The sequence below is a fragment of the Ips typographus genome, linkage group LG4 (assembly GCF_016097725.1).
Source record: "Ips typographus isolate SLU linkage group LG4, UJ_Ityp_2.0, whole genome shotgun sequence".
Lineage (NCBI taxonomy): Eukaryota > Metazoa > Arthropoda > Insecta > Coleoptera > Curculionidae > Ips > Ips typographus.
Window position 1 is genome coordinate 4,247,768 of NC_138425.1, and position 17,685 is coordinate 4,265,452.

Consider the following 17,685-nt stretch of genomic DNA (forward strand, 5'->3'; position numbering starts at 1 on the left):
GACCTTTTCAAGTGCGAATGCAAGTAATCTTCCTTGTCAAAGATGATTCTAGATTAACTCCTTTCCGGGAAAGTTTTCCCAGCTATAAATGCAGCTGTAAATCCAGATGACAAAATTTGATAAGCTCCCCCTTTGTGTATTTGCCCGCTCTTTGCAGACGTTGTCATACTTTATTAGAAAATTAATTAAGTATACGGAACGAAGTAGTCCGATGAGATTTTGCGAAGGAAATATGTGCGGGAGAATAAAGGTTCTTCAAGGTAAATTCAAAAAATATGGAAGCGACGTCCAATTAACTGAAGAAAAACCCTAATTAATTTTTTAATGTTATCGGTGTTTTCGTTGCGTCTGATTTTTATACGGCAGTTAATTTGATAAAAAATAAACTTTTCCTGTTCGCAACGAGTTTACAAAAAGTTTGTAAATTTCCTTGACTGAACTTAACGAATAAAATATCTTGAAAGTTTGAATGTTCAAACTCTCTCTGACAAACCGGCAATAAATTTGTTCTGCTCTTGATGTGAATCAATATTTCTTCGATTGCTTTATTTAATCTCACAAACAGTAACCTTTTAAAAAACTTAATCTTTAATCCGTAAGTTTGGAAACTTACTCATAATTTCCAAGGTAAACTTCATGGAACAGTCCAGACAAATTTCTCGGATTTGATTAACGTAAAGTTTTTTTAAAAGCTAAATTAACGTGAAACTGTCATGAAACTGATGAGAAAGCGTTATTAACCTAGGACCATTAGGTTAACGTTTTTGCTTGCCATAAATCAGGTACTGATAAGGGGTTTCTTAAGCCGTAATTGCGACAAATGACCTTCTTACTGTATAATGTTTAATTAAGTTCGTGTTTAGTTCAGCCATTGCTATTAATATAATTTTTACTGCAGTGTTCAGTTTTCAACCATACAAAACACATATTTATGTAATGCCCTGCTTAAGTACTCTGTTTATGTTTTTGTATCTAGTCTATCATCAAACTTTTCCTATAGAGTGAAATAAGTATCAAATCAGATATTTTTTAATTAAATATTAAAAGCCACACTATTTGGTTGACATACAGGGTGCCTATCATGGAATTCTGAAAATTGGCGTTTTTAAGTAATAAGCTAAAATACTTTCCTTATTGCAACGTTGGTATTTAAAAGTAGCAGAAACTTTGTTATTTCAAATCATACACCCTGTATCTTTTGTATAATCAGAATTGCAATCAACCTCTAATTAAGCTAAACTGCCTTCTGTAATCATGTGTACCAACCATGTAGAACTAGTCTAGTCCAGCTATGAATTATTTTTCTTCCAGTCAGTAGAAATCCCAAAAATTACGTTTGTTACCCAGAACACCCCTTTTCTTATTTATTAATAATATTATGTATACAGTATGGTGAAAATGTATGGGATACCTCCCATATATTTTGTTGGTTTGTATTTGAAAATCTTTACTTGATGACCGTAACTTATTTTTTTGGACTACCTTGTATCCTACATGAAATTCTCAGAAAAAAAAACGCAGTCAGAAATAACCATCATCGTGTCCAATAGTTTTTTGAAAAAACTAACAGTTAAATTTAAATTGGAGATATTCCATACATTTGCACCATCCTGTATAATGAATGTTTATAGTATTAATTAAGTACCGTAAATCTTCTTATTATACTTTAGGTTATATTAGGTAAGAAAAAATTTGTGTTGAAAAAATTTTACCAAAGCTGGAAAATCTCTAAAAATTATTCAACTGCAAGTAAAAACTTGATTTCAACAATCAACTGAGGCATTGATGTCGTATTTCTACTCAGGATACTCAATATTGTTGCATTTTCCCAAAATACAAGAATACTTTGGTTGTTTTTGTTTCTTTGGAAAAAGTACTATTTACTTATATTATTTACTTTATAGCTAAATTTATTCTTTAAAATTAATAACTACTATTCGACTAGACTATTAGCAGCATCTGCAACACTCTGTTAAAACTACCACTTTTCGTTCACGTCAAAACTAGAATATCAGAAATGGAAATCCGGTAAAAGTCGGAAAGCTTCCAGAAGATGGCGTGTTCCATTACGGAAAATCGATGGCCGGTTGTCAAGTGGAAACTGTATAGATGGCGCCACTAAGCCAGAAATTTTCCAAGACAGTTTTCGTGTATTTACCCAGTTTAAGACAGTTTATTTTAGTAAAGCAATAAAAAAGTTTAGTGTTAAAGAGCTTTGTGACTACAGGATAACTGTTCAATATAACTTTGAAATGTAGAGATATAAGAACTTTTCTTTGCATATTTAGGTAGAAGTGCATTGAAATTTTATGAGCAAACATGTTGAATGCGGAATCCACTTTATCCTAGTGCCATATACCCACGTGCACACTTGGAGTAAAGCGAGTTTATTGAATTTCTTTCTTTGCATATTCTTTACATATTACATATGCTGCTGGAGTAATTTGGTTCTTGCACACCTTTAGGTATTATTGCTACTAGGTCTGGGAGTTATTAAGGAAGTTGTGCATTATCCGGGTAGAAAGGCCAAAGCGCACAGTAATTTTTAATTAGAATTGTGGAGAAATTCCTTCGTATGCAAAATATGTAATTATTGAGTGCAGGAAAACTTTTAAAACGTCTCACGTTTTAACACGGAATTACGATGAGTAAATTGTGGTTTAATGTATTTACCTTTAATGAAGTCCACCGCCATTTCCAGACCGTAAGTATCCTTGTCGCAATCATCAAGTATATGGGCTCCTAGAGTAATATTAGGTGGTAAAGGCTCCGGGGATGAGTTGAGTTGATCTAAAGTATACAGCATAGCTTCAAGAGCCTGAATTCCACCTTGGGGCATAACCGGACCGCACGTTATACTATCTTCTCGTTCGTGGACCATCATCAAACCACCTAGAATGATGTCTCCCTCGACGAGAGCCTCTTTTTTGACAGGCCAAGGGATTTCCTGATTGAGCTGGAAAAATGGGACAAATAAAAGCACAATTCGTGTTCGGTGAAAGTTCACACTATCAATGGTGTCAGAGAGTGTTAAGGCTATTACAGGGCTGGTCCTTAATTACCGCGATAAAATCTGGAGTATCTGGTGCTCTGGTCGTTGCTATTAGCAATTTGGAAAATTTACTGTCCTACCAAACCATGTATTTATTGCCACATTAACGGGGTGACAGTGAACTAGTGTTACGGTTTAGAGATTCTAGAATGTATCGTATTGTTTATACAGTAATCAAGTCGATTTCTAGTCAAGTTGGTGTTAGGTGATATTATTAAGTTAATTAGTCCTAAAATTCTATTTTGTCATTACATAGTTATTGTACATTTGACTAAAAGACTGTATCAAGTCAAATTTTAACTTAATCATCGAGTTATAAATAGATAACTGCCCTACTAACTGCAATGAGGTATTAGAATCTCATTTTTATTCTTGATCTGAATAGAACCATATTTTGCTCAATAATTATTGAACTTAATAATAATGTTATGAGTTATGTTGTAAAACAAATCGGCCTAGTAACTATGGCATATTTGTTTAATTTAAGTTTATATGATTGATGAAATTTACCTTGCTTAGGACGTAGAGCCATAGAAGTGAAGGTTTTAACTAGCAGTGTACTGGTAAAAAAATTGATTTTTATAGCTTTATGGGACAAGTTTTAAAGAGATAGTTAGTAGACATAATATCGAAGAGTATATCATAGTAATAGGTCACAACTGTCAAATTGTGCCCCATCCAGAATGTAGTGCTATCAAAGTGAAAGTATCAATTTCTTTTCAATTTTTAAGGATTATTTCCTTCCTATCAATTTTGACCAATCGCTATCAAGAATTAGTATAACAAATGTAAATTTTAAGTGGAAAAATCACTTGACAACTGTCAGCAGTTTTTCCGGAAAAAAAATCGAAAAAATTTCACACTCCTCACAGCAACATAAAGAATAGTGTTACCCTTTCTAGCTTGAAAGTTATTGTTCTTATTAATTATTGTTCTTATTGTTTTAATTAAAATATAATGTTTATTTAACTCAGGAAATAATCTTACCAAATATCTCTCGTGCATCTAATTTTTCCTGTGGAAAAATTGGAATACTCGTTTCTAAGTAATTTGTTTTAACAAATAGCATGAGCGAGAGTGGTTTTAAAAATCCTCGTCTTCGACTCGGATGATGAACCACTTTCGCTAATGCTATTTGTTAAAACAAATTACTTAGAAACTCGTTTTTCCGAATTTTTCCGGAAAAAATTAAATGCACTAGGGATATTACCCCCGAAAAAATGCACCTTGCAGCTTTATGGAAAGGAGTTTTTGACGGCTGAGACGTAACTGTCAGGTTAAAAACTATTTTAGTGTACATCTGTCCGGTACGTCACAACTGTCAAAATTTGTTTCTGAATTCTGAACTTGACTTTAGAGCTTCCTGGGAAGATTTTTTTACAGTTGTGACGTAATTCTTAGATTAAAAAGTGTCTTAGTACTTCATGATAACTGTCAAAATTTCCCTCCCTTAGGAGGTAGAGTCATAAAAGTGAAAATTTTAACTAGTTCTGTACTGACATATAAAATGAGTTTTATAGCTTTATGGGCAAAAGTGTCTTAACATCACGCAAAAACTGTCGAACTGGGCCTCATTCAAGACATAGAGTTATCAAAGTAAAAATTTCAAATTTTTCTAGTTGTGAAGGGTAAAATGGACTTTATAGCGTCATGGTAGGGTTTTTTGCCAGTTGGGACGTAGGCATAATATTGAAGAGTATTATTGTATTTTTATATTAGCTCACAACTGTCAAATTGGACCTCATTCAGGACGTAGAGCTATCAAAGTGTCAGCTTGTTTTGAATTGTTAAGAGTAAAATGCATTTCGCAGCTTTATGAGAGGGATTTTTTGACTGTTGCAATCTTAATGTCACGTGATATCTGTCAGATACATCACAACTGTCATTTCATTGGAGTGCCTAATTAAATGAAATAAGTTAGGTTAGGTTAGGTTAGGTTAAAACTAAATATCTTAACTAGTTACATTTTTAAAACCAGTATCTTTCAAATATGTAGATACTTTTTCATAGTATATTTTACAGCTCTGGCCATTAGTATTCTTGATAATATCATATTTGACATTCAAATTATTTTCTAACGTCAATTAAATCCATCTGATAACGATTAAGAAAACTTAGTATATAACTTTTGGGCTTCGCCTTCTCTTATTATCTAGAAAAGTAGTTTTACTTGGATTAATAAATAGATACCAGATTGTGGTAAAAGTTTAGCCAGCTTTAGCACATAATTTAAGTCTTCTTCCTTAGGTCTAAACTCTTTTAGGAAGTTATAACTGATCTAATTTTTGTTGCGTGCTTTTAGTATAAAACCTGGTAAATGTACTGTTCTAGACGTTTTCTTTACTGACATTCAAAATTCACTTTATTAGTAAACGGATTTTCAAGTAAGATTTTGTTAAAAATTTATTGTTAGCTTGGTCTGAATTCTCAATACAGTTTTATTATACCAGCACTGTATTACTGACGGCTATTATTATTATTATTACTATTAGTAGTAGTAGGTATTTACGTCAATAATAGTAATAACAGTAATTCAATTATTCAATCAAAATTGTCAATATTGAACTTACATCATAAAAATATATTTTTGGAAGTTAACTATTTCACTGGGTTGAAAACGAGGTTGAAAATATTGAGGAACAATTCATATATTCATAGTTAGGTAATAAAAATTGAAAAATCGCTTTCGTGAGGCGATGTTTATGGAATCAAATAATGGAATATGTTACAAAATATTGGTATATATAGATTTGATTTGAGTGCACCAAATAAGTTTCATATAACTTTGTTTGGAAGAGAATAGTAGTAAATTTATAATATTCCCAAATGGGGACAATTTTCAATCAATATAGGAAAATGCACAAAATACTATGAACTGTTCATTTTTTTACTTTAGACAAACACACTAAACGTACTGTACTGCAATTTCAGCTGATTAGGTTAAAGCATTTTACATTACATACAGTAACAATTCAGTTGGATAACAAGAAAATCATCCATTAATAAAAATCAATGTAATACATTGTTCAAACACTTACTACACTATGAGAACTGTAGTAATACGAAATAAAACATTTGAGTTGCAATTTTCGAAATTATAGGCCTTCTAACACCAATATTACCTGGCTATTTACCAAATCACCTACCTCCACGCTGTAATCCTAAAAAATTGTTCCACTTTGTCATAGTTCTTACCGAGAACGATCAATTCCTCATCTGGCAGTTTTGGCAAGATTAATACTTTTCGTTTCCAGTTCGAACATCAAAACTTTTATTTAACATTTACGCTTTTTTTCTATGTACCGTGTACTACAGAGGTGATTGATTAATGCTACTTGCTAATTAATACGCAACATCGTAATTCGCTTTGATGATTTATGAAGCTGGAGTGTAAATATTTATGCAAGTCACATCTAGTTTAAAAAACTCTTGAATACGCTAAATGAGAGTCCTAGAAGTTCGAATCGTCTATTAAACGTTGAAGACAATTTTAAATCACTCTAAAGCGACAAAGCTTTTCCAATTTTGAATTGCTTCTCAATAAGACACTCATCATAAACGAAAGAAAATTGAAGGAATTTAATGGGTTGGAGCCGGAAGACGCGTTCCATTAAAGGCATTTTTCATTGCACCATCAGGATTGAAGTATATCTTACGGCTTCCACAGTTTATGTCCCATTTAAGGAACTTGCTCGTTTTTATAGCCATTTAGGAAGCAGTTTACTGTTTTAGTTTACAAAGTGGTTTCTTATTATCTTCTAGGAGCATTTTAGCCAGTCTGTTTTGTACAACTTTCTTGGTACTGAATTTATAAAACGAATACGAAATTAAACGTTCAATGACGTTGGAAAAACGCCAATTCAGAGTAGCAAGTAACTGGAAGTACAGCTTCTAATTTCCAACTAGGGATATGTTTAACACTCAAATTAAGCAATACAATACAAAGTTACGTAAAGATTTGGGTGCCAAACTTGTTGAAGATATACAGGCTTGTACTTAAAATGATATTAAATGCAGACTTCCTGAGTCTAGTAGTTTGCTCTTATGTGCTTGGCATTGTTTAAAGTGGTAGTTTTCCTGTCGTTAATGCATTTTCAAGAGAACTCTGGACTTTAATGCTCTGTAAAAGATGCTTTGACATTGGAAAGCAAAGAGAGTGTATTATAAAAGAAATGCAATTGGTTTAAATAAATATAATAAAACTAGAATAAATTCCTCATTACTACGAAATGTCTGTTACTAAATTAATTGATAACATAATTTACTACTTAAAAATCTAATGTTTTTCTGAATTTTTAGCTTGAATAACTAATCGAATTCAACTGTATTGCTCCAAACAATCGAATTGTCGCTTGCGTCAATGCATTGAAGCAAGGTAGAGCACTTCGACCGTTACCTTATCGTCTTTGATAATGTCTAATGCAGCTGTGGACGAAATGTCCAGTAGTAATTCTATTGGACAAAGGTTTAATAGCCTGGAAAGCATTTCAAATTGTAGCTTCACCGGGCGTGAAAACGTTTCGGTTCGTGCTTTAGGGCATGTAAGGTTCAGTTTTCTTCTTATCATTTTGTTTTTACTTCTTTCACAAGTCTTTGTCAATTAGTTATTTTTACAAATTAGAAAAACCTTAGTAATGATAATTGTTTTAATAAGTCATCAAAGTTAGGTATTGACTCAGTGTCTTCTCTGCTATTAAATAATTACGTCAGAGTTAAATGTATTAATTTAACAATAGTTACGTTAGGGGCAAAATTAGTGATTTGGGCAGTTAACGTCCAAAATTGGACGTTGAGCCTTTCTCAGTCCTGAGATAGTTGTATGTAGAATTAAGCTAATAATAAATCAATATTTTGCAAATTTCTTGCTAAAACAAAATACAATGCGGCTTTACTGATTTGACTTTTGAAATTATTAAGTAAATCTTCATTAATTATCATAATATAACAATTTTACAATAGCAAAACTGTAAATACAAACGCAATATAACGTATATTTTAGGTTTTTCTAGAAAAATATATGGAAATAATTCAGTTTAAAAAAATTCCATAATTGTTGTATTTTTGTACGTCACTTACAACAAAGCTTAAACTTACTATAACTTACTTATTTCTCAAGTATGACAACACTTGCATCGAGATGGATATATGATATATGGGTGATTTCCAATCATGAGAAAGTAATACTTGATGAAGTATATACATTTAACTCTGAATCACGCTGTATATGTAAAAATAATGAACGTTCTGTAGGATCAAACGTTTGTTTACTGTGGAACGTTTGTATCAAATGAGTATTTTTTTCAATTTTTTAATATAGTAAAAACTAATATTTTTATGAAAAAACTTAGGTTATGTTAGGTATATGACATTAATAACAAAAAAGTTTTAGTATTTTATAATGAATCTAAAACTTCTCTAACATTCTTGTATTTAACATTTTTTGGAATTTCTGGAAACAATACAGTTCTCAAGATATACAAGGTGAAACTTTTAAAAGGAAGATAAAGATGTTGACGCTTTGAGATGTTGTATAATTTTATTAAACGGAGAAAATTCCGTGCATACAGGGAAAAACTTTTTTCTGAATAAAATACTACAACAGTTACACTGACGTGCAATAATTTAGGTAATAGGAACTTTAAGTGATTTCGAGTTAAAGCAATAATAAGATTTTTGGATCGGAAAACAAACCGAATTAGGGAAAACTTAAACGAGATAAATATTCCACTTATACGACCATAAAACTAGAAGCATTATACTCCAATACTTTGCTACGAATGGCACTAAAAGCCTTATTTATTGTACGTACAAACAAGAATTTTTATTTGTTTTGTTAAACAACCGGAAAATTAGTTGCTCTTTGGATAGTAATTTCTAATAAACATACTAATATATTAAGATAAGAAGAAAAAAGTTAGTAAGGGAACACACCTACAGCAAAAAAAAAGAATAATTAAGTTTAACGATAACCAACAGAAATAATGATTGTTTTTTTGTTCTTGATAGGTAGTTTTGGTTTTTGGGAGTTAAAACTTCCAAAAATCGTAAACATCGGAAATAATTTTATTCTCTGTAATGTTTATTTAGGTCTGTTTTTATTGCAAAAACCATGGCTTTATACCCTAGCGCTTTTGATCATTTTCCGGCCTGCCTCTCTGAACAATGGGCTGTAAAGTTACAAAAAATCCCGTTGTTATTGACAACGGGCGGTAAAGTAAAACTTTGCTTTTTCGTTCAAAGTTCATTTATGCACAAAACGTGGTATATTGCATTACGTACGTAACTGTTAAAAAATGCATTGCATTGTTAAGTCATCTAGTTTTACTTTGAATTTTGCCTTATGCGCAACGTGTGAAAATAGTTAAGTTAGTATTTCTAACGACAAATTGACTTAGGAAGGACTTAGTTTTATCGAAAACGGAGTCGACAAAGTTTCAATATAAATCAAGTTGAATGTCTACTGAAAGAGATTTAAACTTTATTGACACATAGTTTGGTAATAAATGTTTAAAGTAAACTTCCTTCAGACTACAATTATTTTTGTCAAATTGTAAAAGAGGACGAAATTCAGATTATATTTTGATGGATTTGCCCGATCAATATAGAGGACAAAACCTAAAAGTCGACGACCTATAACTAGGAGTTTTCCATTAAACTACATTTATCTGGATGACACAGGGCATGAGCATATATCACTCCCTAACCGATTTATTCGCTCCATTAAAACTACAGATAAATTCCTACAGTCGTCTTATTGACCTCAAAGTCTATCGGTAAAGTTTGTTTGGAAAGATTTAAGTGTTGTTTGGCAGACAGGGTGTTAAAATTACAAACTCACCTTATCAATGGTCCCATTTTGTCTCGAGTTATTAAACGTAGCCAAGTCGGATATTGCGGCGACCGTGGAAGTTTGCAGAGAACTTTCCAGGCTGATCGTAATTTCGTGACTCGGTCTGGGTGTGGAAAAAAGTTCAGATAGTGTCGACTGAACTTTGATGCTTGACCCGTTCTTGAACGAGCTGGAGTTGGCGAAAGTATGTTGAGGTTGCGAATATTTTATTTTTCCGAATGTGGTGGTCGTATTCGGACGTGGACTGGAGTTTGATCCTGTAAACAATTCAAACTTGTTTAAGTGCTTAATTACATAGTTGATAACTAAATAGTATTCATGTAACTAAATAATTCAGAAAGGAGTGGATATGGTATTTCTGTGAACTTATTATGAAAACGACACGTTACTGAAACAACAACTTTGCTTCATTAAACCAATTAATGAAACATGAATTGGTTTAATGAAGTCAACAACACTGAAAATATGTTGCTAGTAGGATCAAGGCCCATTTTAAATTTATTTGAAACAAGCAATACAATTTCAAATTTAATTTACCCAACCAAAGAACCTATATGTATATTCAAAGTGTTAATTTATTTTTAGTTGAATCCGCAGAACCTCTACACGCAATTTTGGAAGAGAATTGCAATATGAATCAAGAACAAGACGTGTTAGAACTTTTAAGTCCCCCATAAAGGATTTTTTAAAAATACTGATAGACAAAATTTTCAGCTATACTTACCACTCCAATCTAACTTTTGATCGAAAAAACTTAATTCGTTGTGACAAAGTGCCTTCAAAGATAATATACAGGGTGTTCTAAATTAAGTGCGCACCACTGCCAACTTTTTTATTATTGAAAATTGTTTTAATTAGCCCACCTGTGGAATTTTTTGCGCTCGCTGATGATTGTCAGATTCATCAAAATTGTGTTCGATTTCCTGCACATATATCAAGTAGGTCGAGAACTAATCGTAAACAATCTCATATTGATCATTGACGTCACATGATCTCTTTTCTAGCAGTCCGATGGTTGTAAATCAAAAACGCTATAAATTTTGAAAAAAATTAGGTTATATTTTACAAGATTTTCTCCGATTCAGGAAAAAAACCAAAATAGTTTAATATTTTTCTTGTTGGAAATACTTGTTGGGTTACTATACATTATAAAAAAGAGCCTAGTATCCAGATTCAGCTGAATAAATTGAAATTGGCATTTTTTGAAGACTATTACAAGTTGGTAGAAGACTATACCAACCAGTCACATTTCATTAAAACTGTGAATAGACAAATTGTAAATATTTACGGAATTCACAATACTTTCAAGTTCTGCGGATCAGATTAAGGCAAAGCATTTTTATTTTAGGCCATAGTTTCCTTTCAGGACCTTTTAGGACTAAAACTTTTTCCAGAATTCTTGAAGGAGAGAATTCTTACAACTTTCCCCTTTTGATATTTTCTCAAATGTTATCAATAAACGAACCATCTGATCGGTTTGATTTTGATTATTTTTGTCAATTTGATACTATTTCGCACTGTTTTGTTCAAAGTTGGACCCCAATGCTGTCTAAATAGTAATTTCTTGACAAAAAAAAACCATAAAAACACATTTGAACCATAAAACTGCAAATTAATTACCTATCTTAGTAAATAAGACTTCACTTGACAACAGACGATCAATATTTAATAATATGAGAAAATCAAAGCAACACTATAAAGTGAGATTAAAATAGTCTGCAGCTGGTGTTTTAGACTTGAAATGCGGCAATACCTCTCCAATTTACCCATTTCCGAAACTGAAAATGCGTTTCAATTAAGCCGTAAAATACAACTTCCATTTTAATGCTTCAGGAAACAATTGCTGAGCAAAATTAATTACAATTTGAGCAATTGACAGATATTGTTTGTTTTGAAAGTTTCCAAGCGGTTAGTTAAACAGCCGCATTGAAAACTTTCGAGCGAAAATGTTTCAGTGCACTTTAAGATTACTTTTAAGATTAGTTGCGAGAAATTGCTCTGACACAACTAAGGAAGAATAAAAATAACAAAGGGTTTTTTAGTGGAGATATAGTTTGCTACCTTGGCATACTATAGGTACCAAATCAAAAAAAGAGACAGTGACTACGTTTTCATAACGGGATAAATCAAACTGGAAAGTTTCCGAGAAGGGCGTAAATTGCAATTTGGGGAGCGAAAGCGTGCTTTTGTGTAGCACGAAAATATTCGCTGACAGGAAACCTGAATTTTCAATATAAGTCCTTTTCAGCCTATTGATTTCAAACAATATACTCTACTTTAACAGTAAGAGGTATTTCAAATACAGATTCGAAGCTGAAAGTTTCTAGGGATTTACTGATTCTGATTTGATTTGAAGTACAACTTTGTTAGGAAATGTAGGTTGGGCTAGCTTAGTTAGTTAGGTAGTTACTTGCTAGTTTATCAAATCCTTTTTTATTCTAATATCTATGTACGTAAATATAGTTAAAATTAAACATATTTAAGATTGTAATACTGTGTTACATAATAACCAATAAATGCGCACCTGGTTGTGGCGAAGAGGTTTATTTGACAGTTAAAACGTAAGTTGTACACGTGACTAGATACCAAAATTCACACGAAATTGGTATGACGTTACAAATTCTTGGGAGGGTTTAAAATACTTTTGCGATTGTCAGGATTACTTGTTATGTAGGGCATCTCCAATTAGAAGAATATGCCTCTACCATTTAAAGGAATTGGGAGGTTTAGAATACTTGTAGGGGTAAACATTGGGAATTTTTGGGATGTCTTAAGTAGTATTTAGAGGCCTTAAATATTTACAAAATTACTTTAAAGCCCTGTGGCAATCTAAACACAAATTTGGAAAGTATAGGACACTTGTAAAAACATTTGGCATTTTTTGGGAAGTTCCCTCTAGTAATTAGAGGTTTCCGGCATTTCTAAAATGATTCTCTGGCAATTTTTCGAAAGTTCTGTAGTATTTAGAGGCTTCTGTCCTTCCAAAACGATTCTAGAAGACTCTGTCAATTTTTGAGATTATATGAAACAATTATTACACCAATACAAATTCAGCAGCAATATGCTACCCACAAGAATAATAAATATATTGTTGTATTGCATAAATAACGTAATGCCGTCACTGTAACCTTATCTTTGGCAGTCTTTAAACCAAAAATTTACACGAAATAATTGTTATGATTTACGCCGGAAATGTATTGTTTCAAAATGCGCACTGGACTCGGAACTTTCTCACAAGATTGCAGCTGTTCTGCCCTTTTCAGATAATTAAATTCGGAACTTCATTAAAACAAACAAAATTAAAAGCAATAAATCATTCGGTCTCTATTACATTTCCCACATTTAAGAAAACCGCCAGTTGTGTGTAATACTATTTTCTGAACTAGTTCGTTAAACTGCGGTTTACTTCAGAAGGGTTGAAAGAAATAAAAATCCTAAGTTTTTATTACAATTTTTTAAAGTTGCCTTGTTATACAGTGTCAGAAAATCAAATGTAGAAAAATGTTGTTTATCTTTAGATACTTTTAGATGATTAAAATATACCAAATTGAATTATTTTTGAATTACTTGAATATTCACTTTGATAACTATGCTAGTAAGTGGTTTACACTAATTTGAATAATACCAACCAACAACCTATGAAACTTCATTATATACTCTATTTGGCACGTACCTACTTGGAATTTAGTTCCGTTTGCCTTCAAACATATTGTCTAACACACCAGCAAGTTGAGAGGCCGGAAAACTGACACTAAAGACATTACGAATAATGTCAGAACTAGTGGGAAACAAGTAATTTACAAGCAATTTTTGAACTTAGTCCACTACATGTGTAATTCACAGCTGTCAGTCTAACTTGGATGCTCTGTAACGCAGTCCAAGTTTGAAATAATCCAGCGAACCAAGTTGTTATTGTTATATTTAATAAAATCAATTTATACTAGTTTATTTAATTATTGCAAAATAAATCCGATTATTCTGGTTTATTTTAGTAATGTTTTCTTTAAATTATGGCTTTAATTCATATTTTCCTATATAAAGAAGTTGAATAAGGTTATAACAGACGTATTTTCCTCACCTCAATCAAAGAGCACTGTATTAGTATTATAATTATGTTTTTTTGTATCTTTGCTGCGTCTTCCTATAAAAGCACCTACAATGTTGTCCACTTGCTCTATCTGTTAAATAAAAAGGACAAGATTAGATATAAAGCCTAGACACATTTCTGGTTGGGTAACTATGAAGAGTTAGACATCCTTTAAATAAGTGCCAGTTTCTAGCAAAAAACATTACCTACACATGCAAAAATACAAAGACTTGCCACAGTTAATATATTTTTATGAATAAAAGCACTGCTGCAAAAGTCTATATAAAATATTGTTACATCGTTTCTGCAAGATAAATATTCTTTCTACATCTTTAGAATTCATATTTATCATTTTCTCTAAGTTTATTGTTTACGGTTTCGAACGCTTTTGAAAGGTTTAGAGTGCAAGATTATAGCTTTTCGTGCTCAAAACATCGAATATACAATAGTTGTACTTTTTTCCTTCAAAATCCATTTTATCTGTCTGAAAACATCATTTTTAAAAAGTAAAATTTAATTTAAATTTGTGCAGTAAATTTAAGGGTCTAATTGAAATTTGCTACAAAAATATCATTGTCCTGTTATGGCTGATTAATTCCATTAATAGTTATGCAACAAGTGCAAAAAGTACATCTTTTTTGCAGACAAGTAAAAGTTGTTATACGAAACCGAAGTGCGAAAAAGGACTTTGCAACCAAAGAGGAACATTTTGCACTTAAAATCATTAAAAAATAAAAACATCTAGTGCAAAAAAAAAGAACTTTTTGAACTAAAAATCATTAAAAAAGTGTAATTTTTTGCACGATTTTATAAAAAGTCATTTTTGGTCAATATTGTCAAGACTGAATCGTAAAAAATAAAAACACTGAAAAAAGGCTGTTTTGATTCGTTATTTAATGTTTTAGAGATTTTGGTTTATCAATTATAAAGTAAATAAAGTAAAACTTTTCTGACAAAGTGATTCTTGTTCCAAATGAGTGACAATCTTTTAACTTGTTTATGAAAAAGTTGCGTTTTTTAAAAAAAAATAGCGTTTTCAGCTTTTTGTCCTTTTTCTTTATTATCTCCTGTTTAAATTATGACAATTAATATGTTTTTGATATGAGAAAAATGACGCGAATCTGATGATATTATTATTTGAACAATTAGTAATTTACCAGTAATTTACTGACAATTGTCAAAATAATTGTCATAAATCTCAGAAACACGTCCTGTTTCGAAAACTGGAAGCAAATTGGAAGAAAGTCTTAAACTGTAATTCTTGCAAATTTTGACAGTTGACCATAGTGATATATATCACGTAATTTTTAGAGGAGAATTTAGCTTGACTGTCACGTGACCATTGTCAAAATAACTGTCATAAATCTCAAAAATACGTTTTATATCGAACACTGCAAGAAAACTTTTCTAAACCCTGATTTTTGCAACTTTTGAGCGCAGTCGTTTGACCATTTGACAGTCAGGGACAAAATTGCTTGTCAAACCCACTTGGAGTGAGAAAATGTCAGTTTTAAGCACATTTTTTAAATTCTCATTAAATTTTCTATCCATTAACCTGAAAAAACACCACAAAATTTGGACACAGTCAGTAAGAAAAGAGATGGTAAAGTTTGAACTGCCAGAAACACAGCTTAAGAGGACTGTCGGAGACAAAATTGCCTGTAAAACTCACTTGGAGTAACAAGTTGACTGTATTAAGCCTATTTTTGAAATCCTTATTAAATTTTCTGCTAAAGTAAAATATTTACTCTACTAGTAATAATTTACCTATCACTACAATTATTTATCATCTCCATTACTTTGTTAACAGTGGATAAAACGGACACAGGTTTTTGAATTTAGAAAGCTTCTTTAGGAAAATACCTATAAAAAAAATATTTAGTTAAGTTGTAAGCCAAAAACTACACCTACATCAAATAACTTGAAGTTCTCTCAAAAAACAACTTGCGCCAGATTTTCTGGCTGAAACTTTTTCAATAGAACGAGTCGAACGAAAGGGGCACCACTTACAATAATACGGCAGAAGTTACTAACCTGAGACTGGAAGAAATATAATCGTGCCTGGGGCCTATTTCGCTGCCTTCAAAACTTTTTAAAGTGTGTTATGTTCCACAGCAATAAAAGTTTTAAAAAGAGCTCCACACAGAGCGTGGAGCAATTTAAATTATTATCATTTGAGTACCTACGTGAACGTGAGCTTACGTTATGCTAAAAAGTGCAAAAGGAGATAAATTAAGAAATTTGAAATCGAGCTGCAAAAGGTAATTTTTAATTCCATATTGGAAGGAACACCTGCGAGGTTAGTGGGAGAGTTCTAATAGAATTACGTGACAGAACTGTGTAAGTTTAATCTGATAATGTAAGGCGGCATAGAGGGAAACTTGAGTAATCGAATTAAGTGACTCAGATATTCACGATACTGCAATAACATCTCATCACAAATGCTTTGATATCAGAATTTTATTTAAGTAGCTTAACTGTAATTACCATTCAAATTCACTCCACTACCTCATTAAAAAGTAATCTTTATCACTGTAGTGTGAATGAGCACAAAATCAACTAAAATTTTCTGAATTTATTGTGTGGTTTATTAAGAGAGGACTTCTACAATGTGAAATGTGGACATTTTTCCTGGGTAGTGTAATTAATACAATAATTCCCAATGATTAAGAAAAATTATCTAGAAGTGATCTTTATCAGGGGTAAAGCTATGAAAATCATATTTAGGTCCTCTGACCCTACTGCTGTTTATAAAAGTTTTAAAACTCTTTTAAAAAAGTTTTCAAATTATAGAACTTTCCAACTTTTTGGTTGAAAGAAAATTTGGTTACCAGTCGCAAATACTGACCGTTGACTAGCTTCAAAATGTCGTGTATTCTGCTTTTCCTGTTCAAAGAGTGGTTTTCCTCGTCCCCATTCCTGACTTTAACAAAGTTTTCAGATGCTTTCGGGGTTGTCGACATAATATCCCCTGACTCTTGCCAGGAATCTTTGACGCTTCCACTAGAAGACTGGAAAAAGGGAGTGGATTGTGGAAATTCCGTATTTTCGTACACTGGCAAAATCTAAAATAAACGGATTATTAAGTACGCTGCCTGAAAAGAAATAATAATAATAACAATCTTAAGTATGAAACTTTGGCAAACAAAAATAATAACCCGTCGTTTCCTTTTATTGAATATTTCAATAAAGGATCTTCGAGCATTTCTACGTCCGGGCTTTCCTTCTTATCTGATTAGGGCAGATTGAGCACCCGACAGAGCAAACTAAATAAAATACCCTTTGTTTACTTGGCCAATAGATTTTTCATTAGAAAAGCGAAATTCGGAGAGCGGAAATAAAATACGACGGATATTGTTTTGGGAAGTTAATTGATGTATCGAATTTTTCACGCCTTGGGATTTGGATTTAATTTGTCTGATGATACCAACCATCCCTTATAGAATGCTTTTCAGAAGAAATTTATGTATAACAATGGTTCATTAAGTAACTCACCCCCACTGTTTGTGTTTCTCCAGTATCATTTTCATAACTTATTCCTGTGGTAGTCTGGTTAACATTTCTTGAGGCTGGCATAACAGATACATCTAAAAATAATAAAAAATGTTTCTGTTTAAATAAATTTAAAGATTTATTTACACTCAAGTGTCCATAATTGTAAATCAATTTTGTTCTCTGAGTTCTGTCTGAGTTTCG

The 17,685-nt window shown here is 31.9% G+C and overlaps 1 protein-coding gene across 2 annotated transcripts in view; it reads right to left on the reverse strand.

Annotated features, from left to right (window-relative positions):
• mtt (mangetout) overlaps nt 1-17,685 on the reverse strand; it is a 172,572-nt gene that overhangs the window by 118,006 nt on the left and 36,881 nt on the right. For both annotated transcript variants that reach the window (XM_081979063.1, XM_081979064.1), the window contains exons 3-6: nt 17,485-17,576; nt 16,838-17,054; nt 9,891-10,159; nt 2,674-2,956 (exon numbers count right to left, since the gene is read on the reverse strand). In XM_081979063.1, the coding sequence (XP_081835189.1) occupies nt 2,674-2,956; nt 9,891-10,159; nt 16,838-17,054; nt 17,485-17,576 (861 nt within the window). The remainder of the gene's footprint in view (nt 1-2,673; nt 2,957-9,890; nt 10,160-16,837; nt 17,055-17,484; nt 17,577-17,685) is intronic.